The 21,962-nt window shown below is 37.5% G+C and overlaps 1 protein-coding gene across 3 annotated transcripts in view; it reads left to right on the forward strand.

Annotated features, from left to right (window-relative positions):
• RFC1 (replication factor C subunit 1) overlaps positions 1 to 21,962 on the forward strand; it is a 73,048-nt gene that overhangs the window by 44,843 nt on the left and 6,243 nt on the right. For all 3 annotated transcript variants that reach the window (XM_084626149.1, XM_084626150.1, XM_084626151.1), the window contains exons 5-19: positions 2,025 to 2,257; positions 5,040 to 5,114; positions 7,994 to 8,071; positions 10,192 to 10,279; positions 10,401 to 10,678; positions 12,025 to 12,132; positions 12,863 to 13,042; positions 14,791 to 14,895; positions 16,367 to 16,763; positions 17,776 to 17,885; positions 19,446 to 19,560; positions 20,094 to 20,182; positions 20,543 to 20,680; positions 21,149 to 21,244; positions 21,413 to 21,511. In XM_084626149.1, coding sequence (XP_084482275.1) covers positions 2,025 to 2,257; positions 5,040 to 5,114; positions 7,994 to 8,071; positions 10,192 to 10,279; positions 10,401 to 10,678; positions 12,025 to 12,132; positions 12,863 to 13,042; positions 14,791 to 14,895; positions 16,367 to 16,763; positions 17,776 to 17,885; positions 19,446 to 19,560; positions 20,094 to 20,182; positions 20,543 to 20,680; positions 21,149 to 21,244; positions 21,413 to 21,511 — 2,189 coding nt within the window. The remainder of the gene's footprint in view (positions 1 to 2,024; positions 2,258 to 5,039; positions 5,115 to 7,993; positions 8,072 to 10,191; positions 10,280 to 10,400; positions 10,679 to 12,024; positions 12,133 to 12,862; positions 13,043 to 14,790; positions 14,896 to 16,366; positions 16,764 to 17,775; positions 17,886 to 19,445; positions 19,561 to 20,093; positions 20,183 to 20,542; positions 20,681 to 21,148; positions 21,245 to 21,412; positions 21,512 to 21,962) is intronic.

The following is a 21,962-nucleotide window of genomic DNA, read 5'->3' on the forward strand; positions in this document are numbered from 1 at the left end:
AGCACATATAATTTTCAGTGGAAAGTAGGTGTGGGATAATGTAGCCTTAGGAAAGCTACTAAAGAGATGAGAAATATATGACTAGAAATAAGGAGATACAATTAGAGCTGGTTGGAAAAGTGGACACATTTTTGTGCTAAAATTTCTGTGAACACATTTTTTTCATTGTTTCAGCTCTAAATAAAACTAAGACAAGGACAACTAAGGCTAAGTATTAAGCTGAATATTAGGACAATTTCCCTTTGTAGTGCAGTATCCCAAGGAAAGTGGTAGAAACATCATCCTTGAGAAATGTAAAACCAGCCTTCAGTTACATGTACACAAAGGAGATTTCAGTTCTGGACAATTCCGCTTTTATCAGATCTTTGCACTTTTCTTTTTACTCCTTCACTCTACTCAAGCCTCCTGCTCAACTGCTCCATTCATATTTTCTTTTCATTTATTTTTTGGCCTTTGCATGCTGTTCTTTATACCCCTGCCATTTCCTCTGGCACCAAATACTCACTTCAAATCCATCCATTTAGAAAGTTTTCTAGCAATAATTCACCATAGAAACAAATCTTGATAAAACAAAAAAAAAATCAAACCATGCTATTTTTGAACTTGCATCTTCATCTGGTCACTTGGCATAGTATGTCTGTATTGTTTGATTTATTTTAGTTGTATAACCCTGGTGGCAGTGTCTCCTCTTTATTTAAAAACCCATTGAAGTCCTTCGGGAGTCTTTTCATTGACTGTAGTGGGCTTTGGATCAGGCACAGAATGAGCACATCAATAGAAGACATAATGTGAGCATGGTCCTATACTGACAAGAGAGTTAGGTAACCCAATACAGTAAGTCTCTTATGTCTCTTCTATGAATTGTGTTCCCAGACCGCCTCAGATTCAGGAATCCTAATAATCACTGTGTGGATCCTTCGAATATCTGCCTATTGGGAAACATTGATCTATTGATGAAAACAGCTGGTAGCAATGGTTTCCTGTGAACTGATATTGAAAATGATTTAACAGAACTGTAAGGACCAAACTGTTTTAATAATTTTTTATAAAAAGAGCTCTTAAAGAGAAGGGAAGACCAAATCCTCGCTTCATTTTTGTGGTCTGTGGACTATTCCATAATCTTGCCAAATTTCTCTCAATTTCAATTGAAAAAGGTTTACTTTGTGGGCTGAACTGTTGTCCACTTTTGCTATCTGCTGTTAAATGGCTGCTGTTCAGTGTCAGAGATGGCAACATTTGCAGTGGAGGGAGAAGTAATATAGTTTGTAAAGCATTTAGGGCTCTTTTGATAAAAAGGGTTAATGAATGCTGCTGCCGCTGCTAACACTTGCACTAGTTGCTAGTCACTCTGTTATGGGTACAAAAATAAAAGTCTTATGATTCAAGTAGTTGCCTTGCAGATTTCCAGGAAATAAATACCCCAATCCATCTCTTGTTTCCCTGCCAGTAGTACCAACCTCTGAAAGTCCTAAAATAATATTATCAGATAATTTGAAGGGCAGTAAGTGGGCAATAGTAAGCGATCCTTGGGTACTCAGGTGTTGAGGACTATGCAAGTACTGAAATGGAAACTAGATCAATATAATGCTATGCTTTGGGTATATATATTTTTTGTACATAAAGGCTTATGCAACAAAAGACCTTTATCTTAATATCCTGCTGTTTTAAAAGTATGGTGTAGTTCTTCTAGAGAAGAGGTCTGAGAATCAGGAGACCTTGATTCTGTTGCCAAGTCTCTGTGCTTCAGTTTCCCATCTGTAAAATGGGGGTGCATAACTTTTATAAAGTTCTTTGGATGACAGGTTCTGTGTGAGTACAAAATAGTAGTAAATAATTTGTACGTAAAAATACCCTAAATGTAATTATGGAAGTGTTGCTTTGAACTTTTTTTAAATGAACATTTGACATTTTTGTAACATTTGCAAAGATGTAAGGTGAAGAACTAACAAACTTGCCCAAAATAATTCTCATCAGTTACATTATATAAAAACTTATTCAGTGATTAAACATTTTTCCCTGTTAAGATGACGAAGGTGACTTCATTAATAAGAAGACTTCCCAGAAACCCAAGGAGAATGGAACATCAGCAAGCAGCTGCCTAGGAACAACAGGAGCGAGAAAGGAGGATGCAAAACCACAAGCTAAAAGTAAACCTTTATCTCCAATGAAATTGACGCCAACCTCAGTACTCGATTACTTTGGAACTAGTGGCGTGCATCGATCAGAAAAGAAATTGGTAGCAAGCAAAAGAAAAGAAGTGAGTATTCAGCATATTCCTTGTTTTTTTTTTCTTGATGATAGCAGATCATAATGGCTGGTTTAGTGAACTACTTAATGGCGATGCAGAGCAGCCACGTAACCATTTGTTCTTGACATGTCTTGCTTTAAAAGCCACTGTAGTGAGTAGTATTTTGACTAAAGCATCTAGATGTATCAGAAATTCTAAAAAACATGATTATCAAATTATACTTTCCTCTTAGAAAAGATCATTCTACATGAAAATAGTTGTTGTTTTTACTGTTCTTCCCAATAGTATCCTAATATATGTAGTATACTTGGTTAGCACGGTTTTTTGATTTATAGATTTTTGTGAAATCAATTCATTAATAATAAATAATAAGCAAACATTTTGTTAAATTAGTGATTATTAAAACATAAGTTTTGGTGCACGAGGAGGGATAAAATTTCTGAAGTATTCCATCATATTATAGGAAACAAATTTTAGACTACTAAGAAAACAAAACTTTAATTAAACAATGGAAGAAATTCAAGTTCTAAGTATACTCACTTTAGAATAACATCAGCAAAATGGAGGTCAGCATTTTGCTAGCCTCTGCTCCTGTCCAACACTCTGAAGAACTGTGGAAGAGCCACTAATCTTACCAAATGGTGTTATAACACTAAATAACTATCAGTGGTCTCATTTCCCTCTAGTTTTTAGTATTTGTCGTGTTTTAAAAAAAGTAAAACATGTTCTTACCAAGTCCAAGTTTTTTTTCTTAAACGCCTGTATGTTTATTTTACATGTGTAAAAAAAACAAAAAACAAAACAAAAAAACCCTAATAAGTAGGGCTGTCAATTAATCACAGTTAACTCACACAATTAACTTAAATTTTTTAAATCCTAATTAATTTTTTTATCACGATTAGTCACACTGTTCAAACAATAGAATACCAATTGAAATGTATTAAATATTTTTGGATGTTTTTCTACATTTTCAAATATATTGATTTCTGTTACAACACAGAATATGAAGTGCTCACTATATTATTTTTATTACAAATATTTGCACTGTAAAAATGATAAAAGAAATAGTACTTTTCAGTTCATCTCATACAAGTACTATAGTGCAATCTCTTTATCATGGAAGTGCAACTTACAAATGTAGATTTTTGTTGTTACATAACTGCTCTCAAAAACAAAACAAAACAAAATGTAAAACTTTAGAGCCTACAAGTCCACTCAGTCCTACTTCTTGTTCAGCCAATCGCTAAGACAAACAAGTTTGTTTACATTTACAGGAGATGCTGCCGCCTGCTTCTTATTTACAATGTCACCTGAAAGTGAGAACAGGCGTTCGCATGGCACTTTTGTAGCTGGCATTGCAAGGTATTTATGTGCCAGATATGCTAAACATTCGTATGCCCCTTCATGCTTCAGCCACCATTCCAGAGGATATGCTTCCATGCTGATGATGCTTGTTAAAAAATAATGCGTTAATTAAATTTGTGATTGAACTCCTTGGGGGAGAACTGTATGTCTTTGGCTCTGTTTTACCCACATTCTGCCATGTATTTCATGTTGTAGCGGTCTAGGATGATGACCCAGCAGATGTTTGTTTTAAGAATACCTTTCACAGCAGATTTTACAAAATGCAAAGAAGATACTGATGTGAGATTTCTAAAAATAGCTACAGCACTCTACCTAAGGTTTAAGAATCAGAAGTGCCTTCCAAAATCTGAGAGGGACAAGTTGTGGAGCATGCATTCATAAGTCTTAGAAGGACAACACTCAGATGCGGAAACTACAGAACCCGAACCACTAAAAAAGAAAATGAATCTTCTGCTGGTGGCATCTGACTCAGATGATGAAAATGAACATGCGTCGGTGCACTCTGCTTTAGATCGCTGTTGAGCAGAATCTATCACCAGCATGGACGCATTTCCTATGGAATGGTGGTTGAAGATGAAGGGACATATGAATTAGCGCATCTGGCACATAAATATCTTGTGACACCGGCTACTACGGTGCCATGCAAACACCTGTTCTCACTTTCAGGTGACCTTGTAAACAAGAAAAGGGCAGCATTATCTCCTGCAAATTGTCACCATGTTTGTTTGTCTGAACGATTGGCTGAAGTAGGACTGATTGGATTTGTAGGCTCCAAAGTTTTACATTTTATTTTTCAATGCAGTTACTTTTTGGTCATAATTCTATATTTGTAAGTTCAACTTTCATGATAAAGGTTCTTGGCTTTTTATTAGCTTGAGTTTCTAAAAAATGGTTTGACTTAAAATTGAAAATTTGTAATGCTTGTGAAAGGTGCCAGCCTGAGAGAAATGGCGTGTACAGTTCTGTTTATCAACAGAACGTATACAGGGTGCTTAGGCAGCAGCAGCACAGGCTTTCCTGTATTGCCCTGCCATTATGTTTGAGCCAGAGGGAAGGCAGGGTGGGATAGTTCATATTCCACATACAACCTAATCAATGACTTCTCTTCTGAACTTGGAAACAAGGATGCCTATTAAAGCCAAGTAATGTGAACTGATATCAGTTTGGAAATAAGTGAGGTCACTTAATTTCATTTGGTATTCTGAATGGTGACTGTTAACCTGGGATGAATTCAGATTAGTGAGGTATGAATAAAATGCTCATTCCCATTCCCAGTCCTTTTGGCCTTTGTCGTGTTGGTATGTAACTAGATTATGCTAGAAGAAATATACTCTTCATGATTAATACAACTGTATCTCATGGTACCTTTATAGATAATGGCAACAATTTGAACTGTTGATTTTGTTTTTCTTTTTTTGAAATGCAGCCTTCACAAAGCAGAGATTCATTGCTAGAAGATGAGGCTATTGCTAAGCAACTGCAGTTAGAGGAAGATTCAGAGGTAAACTTTGTAAACACATTGCCCTGGCTCTTTGCCCCCACGATTGATGAGTCCTCTTTAACAGCCTTTGCCTGACAACAAAATAGCTGGGTTGTGTTTTGAGTTGAGCAATTCCGTGAATTTGCTGCTGTAGTGGCTTGGAAAGGGAAAACTGATTTTATGTAGTCTTAAAAAATATATTTCAACAATAAAGTTCATATATGCAAGGTTATTTTGTGCACATTATTTTAGTATTGTGAATGGAGCCATATCTACCCTAATCTCTGCCTTCCTACATCCCTTCCCCACACCCTTATCTGTCTCTACTAACTCCTCCCTTTCAAATCTGATCTTCATTCCCACTCCCTTGTATCTCTCTCTGTCTCTGGGCTTGGCTACACTTGCAAGTTAGAGCGCATTAAATCAGCCCCGGGCGCCCTAACTCCTGAGGTGTCCACACTGGCAAGGTACTTAGAGCGCCTGGACTCTGCAGCTGGAGCGCTCCTGGTAATCCACCTCCATGAGAAGCATAAAGCTTGCTGCGGCCTGGCTGAAACGCCTGGGTGTCGGTGTGGATGACTTTTTGCATTACTGCGCTGTGATTGGCCTCCGTAAATGTCCCATAATCCCCTGCAGTCAAGTGGCCACTCTTGTCATTGTTTTGAATTTGGCTGCAGGCATGTGGATATCCCCTTTCAAAGCTCTGTTTCTGACAGCTGGCATGTTTATCTGCACTGGGACAAAGCAAACCATTACTGTGGAATGCTGCTGCCCAGGTAGGGGTGTGTGTGTGGGGGTGTGTGTGTGTGAGAGAGAGAGGGTTTGCTGCTGTCTGAACTTACAAGACAGCATGCTGACACTCTCTCTGCGCCCCCCAAAACACACGGTCTCTCCCCCCACATACACACAACACACTCCCTGTCACACTACCCCCCCCATTTGAAAAGCACGCTGCAGCCCCTTGCCCACACTGGGATAGCAACCACAATGCATTGCTGTCTGTGGTGTTGCAAGAGCTGTTAATGTGGCCATGCCACTGCACTTGCAGCTGACAGTGTAAACACAATTCCCAGCGCTCTACATCTGAAAGTATAGCCAAGCCCTAAGTCTGTCTCTAATGCATACTCCATCTCAAAAAAGATCACTGCCATCCATGACCATTTCATTTGATGGTCTCTTGATCTCCATGCACTCCTGGAAAGGTATAGCGTTCTTACGCATGGGTACTGTATTTAACTTTATAAACACCAGATTAATCTGTTTATATTGGGGGAATGCATACCTGTACCCGATTTTATAGGGACAGCCCCGATTTTTGGGTCTTTTTCTTATATAGGCTCCTATTACCCGCCTCTGCGGTCTCGATTTTTCACATTTGCTGTCTGGTCACCCTACATACCTGTCAAAATGAGTTCTTGTTTTCTTTGAAGGGAAGATTGGCTGATTTATGTTTAATGCAGATACATGGAAATGTGTAATGCATAAGCATCCTGTGAAATAAATGTTTATATGCATTTAAAAAGCATACATCCTCTTTGACCTTACCAGAAACTAATATTCTAATAGGGTTAACTTTTGATGTGAAATAGTCTGTTTTAGGAAAAACCACGCGTATTTTCTTTAAATTCCTAATACCTCTAGCACTACCACTCCCTTACACAAGAAATGTAACAGAGATGCTCTGTGGATACAATTCGTGCATCTTTGCCTTAAATACCCCATTTACATTGATGATATTGTTTGTCTTTTTTTTCTTTTTTCTTTTTATTCTTTCTGCTGGAAGCAGGGAAGATAGATGCCATTCGTCAGCTTTAGCGTACTACCGGTGTTATGGTTACATAGAAAATAGTCCCTGTGGTATACTTGGACTTATGAAGTCATCTGTTTGAATCCGGCAGAAAGGGCATGTTTGATCTTAGATTAGGTCAATTTACTTGCTGTTGTAAAAGGATTTGATTTGTAATGTGGAATACAGGTATTATCAATAAACACCTTAGTCAGGAAGAACAAATGTTTGCCCTAAGGCAAAATATTAGATGATAATATGGTAACGAGGATGCCTGTCACTGTTGTAGATGTTGCATTTATTGTGTTAGGTTTTCCTTCATTTGTTCCTAACTAGGCTTTGTTTTTATTTGGCACGAGGTAATATTAATTGCAAATGGAATCTCAGGAAATGTGTGGACCTGGACTTTCTTTTTTTTTACTGGAGGAAATCCGTTTTGTTGAAATTGCTATTTATATTTTTCAGCTGGACTTGCATCTGTCTAATATGTCAGATTGTTGCTAAATTGCATTGAAGAGCAAGAGCCAGGCAAGGGTCAGGGTCTTTATTTGTAAAAATCTGCTCTCTTGGAATAAGAGAACTGGCATTAAGATGACCACGTTCATTGTGGAGATGTGCTAACACAGAACAGGCTTTGTTTCTGACACCAATTCTGAAAGAGGATCTCTGAAACCAGCATGTAGCTCCCCTGTAACAGGTTGTCAGTAGTGTGATCCTGACTTCCTTTCAAATTTTAGTTGTGTAATGCATTAACAAGGTTGTTTCATAATAAAAGTATTCAGAGGGACAGAAAGTTTTGTTAATAATGGGATTGCACAATTCTATTCCCTATAGCTAGGTAGCTCGTTTCTTTGTATAGTGGGTTATTGCATTACAAATATCCTTTCACTGAGTTGAATACTGTTGGGGAAAATAAGTCATTTTGTAGCATTTGGAGAAATCCAATACAGCAGTATTCCCTCTTGGTAGGGTATTTGATTAAAACTGAATATTGTCTCGGTCCATGTGTTCAGTGAATTTTTGATCTTGAACAAGAGGTTGTATAAAATGCCACTGCCTATCCTTTTAGTTTAATTCTGTTGACAAAAACCTGGGTATTCTCTTTTCTTCACAGCTAGAGAGACAACTGCATGAGGATGAAGAATTTGCCAGAACTCTGGCCATGTTGGATGAAACACCAAAGAAGAAAAAGGTGGGTTATTTTTATAAACTTTGTTTTAAAAATGAAAATATTTTTAAAACTAAAATGTTTTTGTGACTCTGGATTGCATTGTATTTTTTTCTTTTTTAAAAAAAACCCCACTATATCTTTTGACCATGTATGTATTTTATGGAGATCCATGGGGAGGCATTCTTGAAAGAAACATTAGGTTGTGGGATTGAAAAGGTCATGCCCACTTTTTCCTTCCTCTTGGCTTGCTCTTCCCTCACTCAGTAAGCACCGTCCTCTCTTAGTATCAGCCAGATGTGTTGCTTTTTATCCTTGTAGTTGAGTGGGTTGTCTGCTTCCTTTGAAACTGTTACTGTGTTCTGTTGGTGGCTAGTGAGTGCATCAGAACAAATCTCCTTACTAGCCCCTTCACTGATAGAGTTCTTGGCCTATGTCATAATTGTAGCTTTTCACATTGCTGTCTAGCATGCTAATGCTGAGACTTATCCCAAGATTAAAGAATAAATAAGAATAAATATGATCTTACTTTGTATTGTCTGACAAAATATGATTTTAATAAATAGTGCTTTACTGGAAAAGAAAATTGGACAACTAGCCGTTCATTGCTGCCCTCTGGATCTCTTCAGAATTAGAAATCTATCCAGTGTAACTCATCATTGAGTTGTCTTCTTTTATATTTGCTTGAATGCTGACTTGTAGTTGTGGGGGATCCCTTTGGTGTAATTTTACTGTTAAGAGGATATCAAAACTTACAAGACAGAGCCTAAGGCTGTGTCTACACTTAAACCACTGCAATGGCATAGCTGCATCTGTGCTGCTGTAGCGTTTCAGTACAGACCCTCGCTACAGTGATAGGAGCGGTTCTCTCGTCATTATGGTAAATTTGTCTCTCCAAAGAGGGAATTCTTCCATTGACCTAGTGCTGTCTACAGGGTGTTAGATCAACTCAACTACTTTGCTCAGGGCCTTGGATTTTTTACACCTCCAAGTGACGCAGCTGCCTTACGCTAACTTTTTAGCGTAGACCTGGCCTTAGTTTTGAAACTGATTTTGTGAAGTAGCAGTTTTGCAGTTTGTGGTTGATTGAGATTCAAAATGCAGAACAAGGTTAAAATTTAAGATTTAAAATAATGAAGACCGAAGAGGTTCATGTGGGGAAAAAAAATCAGATTAAATCGAAAAGTTATATTGCTGCTTTGAATAATGTGTTCTATAGGCAATTATGTAGCAAAATCTTATCAATATAGAAATGGAATCTTACAACAGAGGACTGAATGGCTTAGGTTCTGTGCATCTTCTTACCAGTTTCCTGTCACCATGTAGGTCCCCACTTTAAATTCAGCCCAGATTGGTAGACTGTTTGGCGATTTAGTACTTGAGGTGAAATTGAGTTGCTGATCTAAAGTGAGGGTCCACATCACAAAACCACCACCTTATTTGTTACTGACTAGCATGAGTGTTGGCAATCTCAACAGAGAAGCCAAGGATTGATTGGACATAGAATATGAAATTGTCTCTCACCCCTATAGGTGTGGGCCCTCTGCTTTAGTGTACCTGGTAAGTGAATGTCTGGCATTGCCCACCAGTGTTAAAACGTACACAAAAATAGGATTGTAAAATCTGTTATGATTTTCTGCTTTCTTGATTTATTTTGAAACAAATCACACACTCAAACTTAAAATAGACCAGATGTGAATCGGAAAGAGAACACCTACCCATGCTTTACAGTACATGGGATTATTGCCTTTAAGCTAGTTAGCAGTAATTATCTTTGAAGTTAATAAATGAAAGCACAAAGTCCTATTTCTCTAAGCTTCCCAAATGAACTGAACTAGGGCCAAATTTTCTCAGCAGAGGTTCTAGGTATATGCTCCTATTGGCATAAGGGGGAGTTGGGTGCATGCATGAGGGCAGAATTTGACCCTAAAAAGCTCCCCTGCTTAGCTATCCTTTCCGAAAGTGTATGTAATAAATCCTGTTCTAACCAGTGGCGGGACTAACCTTTTAATCAGTGCCATTCAGACCTCAAACACGGCTTTCAGAAATGGAGAGAGATGTTTTGAACCTGCAGAAGTCTCAGTTAACTACTGTTTAGAGCATGTAAATTTCTTACTCTGTTATTTTGTTCATGTTTTGTTTAGGCTCGAAAAGATCTGGAAGAGAAGCTAACCATTTCGACAACCAAGACCAGTTCAAACGCAACAGAAAAACATAAACCGTCTCAAAAAGGTAATGCTAGCATACAGAAAAACCTTAGCACTCACTAATCTATAATATGAAGGTTCTCCTGTTAACACACATTTTCCCCCCTCCCCTTTTTTTTTTCTGGGGGAAACATCAAACTCAACAGATGACACAAGGAATTATAGTGCGAAGGAACAAACTAAATCTGAAAGTACAAGACCATCTTGTCCACATCCAGAAACTTCTGTTGGTAAAGCTGTACACTCAGAGAATAAGACCTTGCCTTTGAAACCTAGCTCTAAGCTGGTGGCTCTGAAACAAAAAGAAGAGAGCAGTAAAAAGGAGAGAGAGACTCCCAGTGCAGTGACCAAAGAAAAAATCATTTCAGGAAAGGAAGAGAAGAGGACGCCAAAGAAACAGAAAGTTTCTCCCCAAAAGCCTGAGGTAGGGACCTTTCATGAGGAGTTCACTAGGGCTTGGTGCTGACACAAGGATATGAAGAGTTTGTTTTTTCTTTTTACCATCCTCCTCATCTAACTATTGTTGCTGGGCAATATGTTTGCCTTTGAGTTTCCTGGAGAACTTCTAATTTCAGGAAGTCCAATTTCTAGCGAGGTTTTAAGTCTCCAATAAGTGTGTCAAAAACAAGAAAAAAATTAGCTAGAGGAATATTGATAAAATGAGGCTAGGAATTAACAGATCTAATTAACAAGCACTTCTTAAATGGCATACAAACACAGAAAGATCGATTAAAAAAGTTCTGTGGGAAGAAAACACTTGTCTGAATAGCTACATAATGCAGAAATTGGGGAGGAGGTGGAGTTGGTGGTGAGTGAGGGCTTTCTTGGTGACCAAAGAGATCTCAGAGGTTGATGGCTTTTTGAATCTTTGGTATGGAAATATATTAACAGAAAACAACCAATGTTAATTTCTTTATCTCCTAGACACCTAGACTTTATTTGTTATGTGCGTGGTGCTATACATGGTATAGATCTGAAGATTGTTCTTACTGCATTCTCGATGACAGGATGCACTAGGTGACACAGGAGGAAGTTCATTTAGAATACATGTTAATAAATATATAAGAAATGCAGACTTAAGCACAGCATAGTCAGCTTTTCAACAATTCCCACCTTTCTTGTTTTTAATCCTAGACACTGAAATGTCAGAATCTGCTAATCTTAAATTACCAGTAGTTAAATGTTGATTTGAGATATGATTCTGAAGATCATTTCCTACCTCCCCACCCCCAGCAGCTGAAAATCTATCTATCTCTAAAGTTTTAAATGCGTACCCAAAATCATCCCCTGTGTTTGTGAAGAGAAATAGACAATATTGAATTTACGAGGAGAAAGGCCAGGATTCTCTAATAGGTCTCTTTTAACTTTTTAGTTTTTTTATGAATAAAAGACTGACGCATCTGAAGCTTAGCAAAATATATTGGTTGTGTGTATCAATTTAGGGCATGTCTACACATGAAAAATATTCTGGATTACGCTAGGGTTTGAGTTTTAAGTGGATAGTTATTAGGGAATAACTCCATGTCTGGAGGAGCCCTAACATAAACAGTGAATTACTTTTCACACATTTAAAGAGGTGTGTTGCCGTACTGTAGAGTTATTTTCCTTTTGTAAAGACCAGTGTTGCTGCTAGTTACATGTCAGCATTTAAAAATGAGCCCTAGGATTTGCTTCTCCTTTTACGCACAAAAAAGCTATTTGGAAACTTTAAAGAAAGTAAAGCCTGAGTTTGATTGTTTCCTTGCTTATAGTAAATTTCTTCTTTCAAAGTCTATCAGTCCTGAGGACTCTGAAAAGAAACGAGTCAACTACCAGGCATATCGAAGCTTCCTTAATCGAGAGGGTCCAAAAGCACTAGGTTCCAAAGAGATACCGCAAGTAAGTCCCAGTTTGGCTTTAGAAGAATTACAGCATTTTGTGTGTGTAACATTAACGTATATCAAGGTCCTCCAGATATAAATTACCTAAGGCAAGACCCAATTAAGAAATATTTTGACAATAGATTTCTAATCTGTAAAATATGCACTAGAAACTTCAAGTTTTGTAGTGTTGAAAAATGCTTGTGAAAATGGCTTGTTGGGTTCTACAATTCTCTCTCATTGTTGAGCTCATTTCCAGGACTGCAGGATTTTGGAGCGAGCCAATTGTTTTGAGCCAAGAAAAACAGACCTAAAAAAAAAAAAAAAATTAAAGTCCTTACAAAATAAAAGCCATACCTTTTTATGTAAAAATAAACCGCACAAACTAAGAAATCTAAATGTCACAGCTTGGAAACCCTTAGGATAATATTTGATTTATATATTGATTTTTGATGTTTATAGTGGAAAACGATTGCCCTGCTGTTCGAAGAAAGTAACTGCCAGTGGTTTGCAGTGCTTCAAGCACAGGATGTTGATGCCTATAGCAATAGAATTTCCCCACTCAGTTTTAGCTAAAAGTGCCAAGCAGTTCTGACTCTGATTAGCCATTTGATTGTTTATGGCTGCTTACAGTCTCGGCTAACTAAACAGTACTTGACAAACCAAGGTATTGAAGAAATAATTTTTGTAACGGGAAGACATTTTGTTGTAAGTGCATCAAGCGATACTGCTTAATATTTGATTCTTAGGGAGCTGAAAACTGCTTGGAGGGCCTGACGTTCGTAATTACAGGAGTCCTGGAGTCTATTGAACGAGATGAGGCCAAGTCTTTAATTGAGCGTTATGGAGGAAAAGTGACTGGTAATGTGAGCAAGAAGACAAACTATCTCATTATGGGACGTGACTGTGGCCAGTCTAAATGTGAGAAGGTAAGTGCTACTATGCATGGTCCAAGAACGAAATACACACGTTAATTCACTCATAGACTTTAAGGCCAGAAGGGACCATCATGATCATCTAGTCTGACCTTCTGCACGTTGCAGGCCACAGAACCTTGCCCATCTACTCCTTTAATAAACCTATAACTTATAGCTGAGTTACTGAAGTCCTCAAATCATGATCTAAAGACTTCAAGTTACAAATAATTCATCATTTACACTTTAAATGATTTAAAACCTGTTTAAACCTGCAAGTGACCTGTGCCCCATGCTCCAGAGGAAGGCGAAAATCCCCGGGTCTCTGTCAATCTGACCTGGGGGAAAATTTCTTCTCAACCTCAGATATGGTGATCAGTTGGACCCTGAGCATTTTAGCAATACCCAACAACCAGACACCACCTGGGAAAGAATGCTCTGTAGTAACTCAGCCCATCCCATCTAGTGTCTCATCATTGGCCATTGGGGATATTTGCTGCTAGCAGTTGCAGATCAGCTACATGCCATTGTAGGCGGTCTAATCATACCATCCTCTCCATAAATGTATCAAGTTAAGTCTTGAGGCCAGTTAGGTTTTTGCCCCCACCACTTCCCTTGGAAGGCAGTTTCAGAACTTCACTCCTCTGATGGTTAGAAACCTTTGTCTAATTTCAAGCCTAAACTTGTTGATGGCGAGCTTATATCCAGCTGTTCTTGTGTCAACATTGGTGCTTAACTTTAAGTAACTTTTCTCCCTTCCAAAACATTGTACCCATATGTAAATTTATCATCATTTACATTTCCCTTCCAAAACCAGAGAATTCTCCCCAAAATGCATATTTTAAGGGGGGGAAAAATGAAATACTAAGTAATTTTTCTAAAAGAAAAAATGGTGTTTATTAATAGATTTTCTTTGTACTAGTAATTTCAGATAGTGTCTCAGTTATGACTTAAAGGTAACACTGACTTCCTTATTTTTCTACCAGTACCGTCAATTTTTTACAGTAGTTTTGAGGGCTCATCCATACTCACATATGTACAGACAGTATATCTGATGTAGTGCACTCTCTTCTGTGTGTGAGACCAGGAATAGGCCCAGAGTTGACAGCGGTGCTAAATTACAGTGGTGCTTCTGTTAATTTACATAAAATAATATTAATACTGTGTTGTATGTACCTTTGAAGGCTTCAGACATGATTAAATATCTTTACAATACTGAAGACATTCAATGAGCAATAAGACATGAGTCTAGGATAGTTCTGATTAATGTGCACTGAAGGTGTGTGGTGAGACAAGAAATGAATCTGAAGGTGTAAATTAATCAGCCCCATCAGATTGTTCTCTGAAGTGTCTTATTGCTACTTGGAATGGATATTGAAAAGTTAATTTCTAGGAAAATTTAAAATTAAAAAAACATTCTAGGTATGTAAATTAGTTTCAGGTAACTTTTTTCAAATGTCACCATTCTATAATTGGAGTATAAATCATTTAAATATCTTACTGTAATATACAATGTTTTTGTTTTTATATTACTACTAGAAACAACCACACATACCTTACTCTCCCCCTAGTCTCATTTGTGTCAATTATAGGCTATATGTTTGGTATTAATTTTGTTTTTAAAACTGTAACTGTAATGTGAGTAGACACTTATTATACAGCTTTTTGACATGGCTTGTGTTTCCAAACTTAATAATTACATACATAATTCACTTCTGTAAAGCAGTTTAAATGCAATTGATTGATTAATCTTTCTGGTCTAGGCATCAACATTAGGGACAAAAATTATTCATGAGGATGGCCTATTTGATCTGATTCGAACTATGCCAGGCAAAAAGTCCAAATATGAATTAGCAGCTGAAGCAGAGGTTTGTACAAAATAAACTTAATTTATTTCTTAAAGCACTGTCAGCTAATATGGTGCCTTTGTTTGTCTGCCCGTCCATCCGTCCCATCCTTTGGCAGTTTCAGACTGGCTTTATGTAGTCAGACATGTTTCCATCACTCTGACTTCTCTTTGGGAGGAAATGCAAGTTTTGTGGAAAAGACGACTTCCTTTTATTTACTTTTGCTTTGGTTTTATCAGATTTTTTTTTAACCTATTTAATACACTCTCACACTCCCTCTAGTGGAGCTGCCTGTCTGAGGAATGAGTATATTCAGGGGAAATCAAATAAATTTAATAAATTTAACTAATTGTTTATCCTTTAAAATGTAATAGCTCTAGCAAGTCTACACAATTTTACATTTGTTGCTGTCTAATTGAAGATGATTGATACTGTACGACATCAAGGCCATAATTCAAATCTGAGACCCTATTGCAAATTTAGGGTAATTAAGCGCAAATGGCATATGATAAATTTAGCATTTATGTAGTGCTGTTACATTGTCACTCCTCTGTGCAAACATTAAGTAATCGTAATCTAAATAAACTAATGTTAATGAACGCTATACAATTTATTTTACGGTGTGTTTAAGCTCAGTCTACAATGACAAGGCAAACAGTATTCAGTTTTCTAGAAGTACTGCCATGGCTTCCAAACTGAAAGTAGACACTCTCTTGCTATTTCTCATGTGACTAGCAGCTGAAATGTAATGTTTTTTATTTTTAATTTTATATCCGTCTAACGCTGAGACTCTTTTTTTTGTGTTCCTGTTGTAATCCAGTCATGGGCTTGCCATCCTCATACATACCTAAGTTTGGAACTGTGTGTGTTTCTTTGGAGGTATCACAGAGCTCCAAAATGTTTTTTTGATGGAAATTTGGGCTTTTGACTCAGCTACATTTTTCATGGAAAGTATCTGTTTTCCACAGGCAATTTTGACTTTTTGTTCAAAAACCAAAACATTTCAATTTTGAAATGCCACCATAGGAGTTGTAGTTTGCTGCCCTTTTCTCTTCCATGGGCTGCATTCCCCAGCGTCAAACTACATCTCCCACAAAGTGCCATGACCAGGGACTCCGTGATACACCGTAATGGCTCAACAATAAGGGAGACCATGGTGTATAGTAAGAGTTACAGTTCAGGTGCCTCATGGCCCACTCTGTGCAGTGGACTCCCTGGCCTGATGACAAGTCCCAGGAGGCACTGCAGTGTTATTTCCAAATTGAAGTTTTCATTTTTTTTGCTGAATATTTTAAAGTTTTCCTTGGAAAATTTCTGATGACCATGAGAAAATCATTTTCATAAAATTTTCTACTGAGGGGTGGGGAAAATTCCAGTTAGCTCTAGTTATATAAGCTGTAACCCTTCCAAAGGCTCTCTAGCTGTGTGTGCTACTGACCTGTTCTTGTTGGTTTTATTTTCCCTTTACACTTTCACTCTTCTGACTTTTAAGGCAAAGAAAGCAAAGTCAAAATGGGTCAAGACCCCACAGAAAATGGAGCCTGAAAAAAGAAAAATTAGCCCAGCTAAGAAAGAAACTGACCCTAAAAAAAGCAACTCCACTCCTGAAAAAGGAGGCACCTTCAGAGCTATAAAAAAAGAAACTACTGAAGCTCAGAAAGGTCTGGACTTCAAGCAGCAAACTATGGAGAAGAAGCATGCCCCAAAGACTGAAGAGAGTTGTGTTCCTGAGATAAGCAAAGGCAGAGCAGAGGGGTTGCTGTGGGTTGATAAATATAAGCCCACATCTCTTAAAACAGTAATTGGACAGCAAGGGGATCAAAGCTGTGCCAATAAGTTGTTACGATGGCTCCAAAACTGGCACAAGAATACTTCTGAGGAAAAACATGGTGACTATGCAATTAATATCTATTTTTCTGGCTGTTTCCAGGTTTCTCAATTTGTAGAACTTCGGGTGTTCACACTGCTCAGCTTCATGTAGACTCTTTTATAGAGTGCAAGCAACTGTAGAAGTCTGGAATCAGGTGTAAGTCCCAGAGTAGAAGCAATATTTTCAGCAAGTGTTGAGTCTGTTTTATCTTTGAAGTTGTAAAACAATCATTTTCAGTTCACCAGATTTACATTATACTGTTTGCACAGTTTTTTGTATTTTATTTGTTTGGATATTTACAAACTATACGGGAGGTCCAAACCTCAACATACATATAACAGACATCAATTCCCTTCCCCCACAGTCCTTAGAGTCCCCCACCACCATGACCGGCCCTAGCCAACACCCATTTCCTCATTAGTGGGGAAAAAAGTTGGGCCTTGCAGCATGCCCTGAAGGCTAATATGCTCTGGTGGCTGCTGTCCACATGGGGAAGAAGCGAGTTCCCAAGGTCTTAGCACTGACTAGCAAGTTGCTTTAGGGATAATCTGCAACTTTAAAGAAAAGACTCTGCAAGCTGGTCAGTGCAATCTATTGGTACTTAATGTGTATTCTGGACTAATTTTTTCCTGCCCTTTCATGAGGATATGTAAGAGACTGAAAAGGGCACAGTAAGTTTGCATATAATTTCACGGCAACACACAGTTGTTTTTTTAAATGAATCCAATATTAATGTTTCACAGCAACTTAAAGTGCTAAAACATTTTAGTGCCACAGGTACATTAATAATTGAAAACTATTAAAAGCAAAGAGTGCAGTCGCATATTCTGTTAAACTAAGATTATTTGAATTAGAGTTCTCCAAATGTTCTTGCTACTGACTGTTCTATAGATTTTGTAGTCCATTGTTCTGATATCCAAAGATTGGGCTTGCTTGTTCTAAGGTCTGGTATTTTTAAGGTATCTTCTTAAAGTATGTAACTATCTACCATCCCTGTATTATCTAGATAAAAGTTGCTTTTATTTTTCTAGCAAAACCCAGTAAATTGGGAGGCAAAGATGATGGTACTAATTTTAAAGCAGCTTTGCTGTCAGGTCCACCAGGAGTTGGTAAAACGACTACAGCTGCTTTAGTTTGTGAGGTGAGTGCTTGTTCACAAATGTTTTTGGGATGCAAGAGAAGATGGAAGTATTGGATATGGGCTTTGATCTTGCACCTATAATTGGATACATTAAGATGTGCCCCCACTGTGACTCTGCATGGGTGTAGTGGTCCACCCATGCAGAACTGATTGTAGTGTCAGGGTCTTACGTGATAATATACATGCTAGGATACTCATGTAATGAATATGATGTAAGTACATAGATGATAGTGATGTGATTGTGCACCCATGTCTATTTATGAAAAGGAATGCAAGTTCCAGTATGTTGAGCAGTTGAGGATGGGATTTTTTGAAGTTCTCACATTGGCTTAACTCTGTTCCTGTTGAAGCTAATAGGAGATCTACCAGTTGAAGTTAGTGGGAGCAGAGTGAAGCCATCACTGCATGCTTTTGAAAATCCTGTGTGACATTAGGCTTAAGGATATCTTTTTGTATTCCTCCTAAACCTTTTCATTTCCCTCAGTGCCACACTTTCTAAGTGAATTGTTGAAGACAAAAGAAGCTGAGGAGATTTGGAACTGTGTGTCGAATTTTTGCTGAAATTTGAAAATTACTCTTAAAATTTTTGTCTTAATAATAACAATCTTTCTCAACTGGTGGGTCCTGACCCCCAGGCACATCATGAAAGATGGTCAGGAGTCGCGAGGTGTTGAGAACTTTATTACAATTGTAAAGCAAAGAAATAATGAAATTTTTATAAATTCTTATTACATTTAAAAATTCAATTACATCAACATAATTATGGAAACTTATTGTTAATAAAATACATATATATTTATAAATATTTTAATTGAATATATATATAATTATACCTATAATTATATACTTACTTCCCCCCCCCCCTTTTTTTTTTATAGTATATGTAATGGGGTCAATGTTTGGCTTTCAGTGAGGGGACACAAGCTGAAAAGATCGAGAAAATCTAGCTGAATTGGTCTAGTTTTGTGCTGGGAGATAATGGAGGGTTTCACACTGAATGTTCCTTACTGTAAATCTTTCAGAAATACTAATTGAAAATCCGAGACTTCATTCACAAGGGGCCTAAGGGAGATTGGCACCCAAATCCTATTGAAAACCAGTAGGAGTTGGGCCCAGAACTCTTGGCCCCTTTGAAAATTCCAAACTAAAACTCTGACTTCTGCTTCAGTTGAGACATATACTGTATATTCTGTTAAACTGAGTTCTTGATGTTCCACGTCAGTCCCCTTTTGTGACTGAATCTGTGACCTCCCGGTTTTGTAAAATTAGAAAAAGACAAACTCACCTCCATACTTACGGAATCTTAGAAATTAATTACTGAATCAGTAGTGAATTTTGTTCTGTTGTGGGGCAGTATAGCATGTCTCTGTTTATGGTGATTCATCCAAAAAATATTTAGGATGCAAGAGGAAAGGAGGGAAAATACAAAAGGGAATTGAAATACAAAGCTGTACATCGTTTTAGTTGATAATGTATGGTCTTCCCATCTTTGCTCATGAGTAGTTTTGGGTTTTTTTTCTGATGTATTCTAATTGTTCTGCATGGTTCTATTGGGATTAGGAACTGGGGTACAGCTATGTGGAACTGAATGCTAGTGACACTCGCAGTAAGAACAGTTTGAAGGACGTGGTTGCCGAATCTTTAAATAACACCAGCATGAAAGACTTCTGTTCTGGTATGTGGAGTGTGTGATGTCCTTTGTTGCTTTTTTTAGATAGGACCCAATTATGTGCAGTGCTGAGCACCTCAACTCCTACTGAAGTGAAGTAACCGTACCCTCCTTCCATGATCTCCACTGGGAGCTGAGCATGCTCAGTAGCTGGTAGGATCAGTCCCATATTTTAGAGAGGGAGTTTCATGTATTAAGATGGAAGCAAGTCAGAACAATGGGCCTGGAAAGAATCCTAAATATTACTTTAAGTTGACCTTTTTAATTATGTTGTGGGAGTTACACAAACTGCTAAGAAACTGTATAATTGCTCTTTTGCTGGATAGGACTGGATATTATAGACCTGACAAGAGAATCAGTCAGCACTATGGTGTGAACATGTATTTTGAGTGTACTGTATGTGCGACTGGCAGAACAGGAGATTAAATTAACATTTAATATAGATTTAACTGTAGAGAGTTGTGTAAAGAGCAGCACCTCTATAACCTTGGGAAATAAGTATTTCAGTGCAACTTCACTTGTCCTTATTAATTTTTTAGGAACATCCCATTCAGTTAGCATGAAACATGTATTGATCATGGATGAAGTGGATGGAATGGCAGGGAATGAAGACAGAGGAGGAATACAGGTGAAACACCTACGGTTGTTGCTGTCAGTAGTAAAATGTATAACATTTATATGGGCAAAATAGTTAATCTAGATAATAAAAATCTCATCACAGAGCTGAGTATTTAAAGTACTAAAAAAACCTGCTTGAACTGCACGGTTTGAGACACAGTAGAAATAATTTTCTATTTCAATAGAGTGATAAATGAGAGTTAGAAAAGAAGGACCAGATCTATAATATAACTGTATTACAGTTAATAGAGCTATGCTGATCTACACTAGCTGAGGATTTGACCCAAGTATTGACTCATAAGCTGCTTTAAGCTATGTGTGGTATATGAAGACTTTTAACATTTACACTGTAAACGTGTTTAAATTGCAGGAGTTAATTGGTCTGATTAAAACCACAAAGATTCCTATCATCTGTATGTGTAATGATCGGAACCATCCCAAGATTCGTTCCCTGGTCCATTACTGTTTTGATCTTCGCTTTCAGAGACCTCGGCTAGAACAGATTAAGGTAGGAATAGTGACATTAGGTTGTTCATTGAGTAGCATTGCTTTGAATGCAGACAATTCTCTACAAGGATCTGTTTTTTTAGTTTTCAAGTCACTGGTAGAATTAGAAACTTTCACCAACACCTAAAGGTCAAAAATTAGGTTGCACGGAATAACTTCAGTAGTTGCAGGGAGGAGGGGGATCTTGTTGGCTTTTCAAAAGTGGATGCATAGTTAAGCATCTAAGAAAGTGGCCTCATTCCTCAAAAGAGCCAAGCAAGTTGTAAAGGTTACAATGGGTAGTAGACCTGCATACTTGAAAGAGGACTGTTTAAAAAAATCATACCTTGTAAATTGAAATAAAATAATTGTAACATTCTTCATTGTAAATGAGCATATTTAGCCCATCATTTTTATTCTATTTTAACTACATTATATGTACAAAAATACTCAAGATATTTTTCTCTTTCGAATATTTTGCTTATTACAGGGTGCCATGATGTCTATTGCATTTAAAGAAGGGTTAAAGATACCCGCTCCAGCTATGAATGAGATAATTCTGGCAGCAAATCAGGACATTAGGCAGGTCAGTTATACACCTGTACAAATCTCGGTAGCCTGTAGTTCATGCTTGCATTGTAGCACATGAATGCTAGATTGCTGCTTTTGCATAGAGATCAGATTTTCTTCCTACGTCTTTGTCCTGTCAAGCGTCCTTAGCAATACTTAAGCTGTCTGTTTTGTTTGTTCCCAGGTTTTACATAATCTTAGTATGTGGTGTACAAAAAATAAGTCACTGACCTATGATGAGGCAAAAGCTGATGCCAGCAAAGCCAAAAAGGATATCAAACTGGTAAGAGGAGTGTACATCTTGGATCAGCTGCTAATAGATTTGCTCCTAGTAACCAGAAGTGCAACAATAGAAATAAAATACTAGTAGTCAAAATATACAGAGGTGGTCAGCTACTTAGTGTTTTGAGTATGCACCAGACCCACTTATTTGCTAAAGTTTTTTGTCATCATAACTGAAGAGTAAAACCAAGAAAAAAAATGAAGTAGAGTTTTTCCCAGAACTGGTGAGAGCGGAATGCTCCTTGAAGCCCGTTATGGATCAATCTCACTGTGCAGATCTAATTTATCTGTGCGAAGTTAAAATATTTTAGATGAAGTAGGCAGGCAATATAGCTTTTTTTATAGTGATTTTTTTTTTTTAAGGACTAACTTGGCAGCTCCCTGAAGGTTAAAGATTATGGAGCTCACTCCTTCCTATCCTTGACAATCATTCATACTCACAGATAGTAATA

The sequence above is a fragment of the Lepidochelys olivacea genome (assembly GCF_965140295.1).
Source record: "Lepidochelys olivacea isolate rLepOli2 genome assembly, chromosome: 4".
NCBI lineage: Eukaryota > Metazoa > Chordata > Testudines > Cheloniidae > Lepidochelys > Lepidochelys olivacea.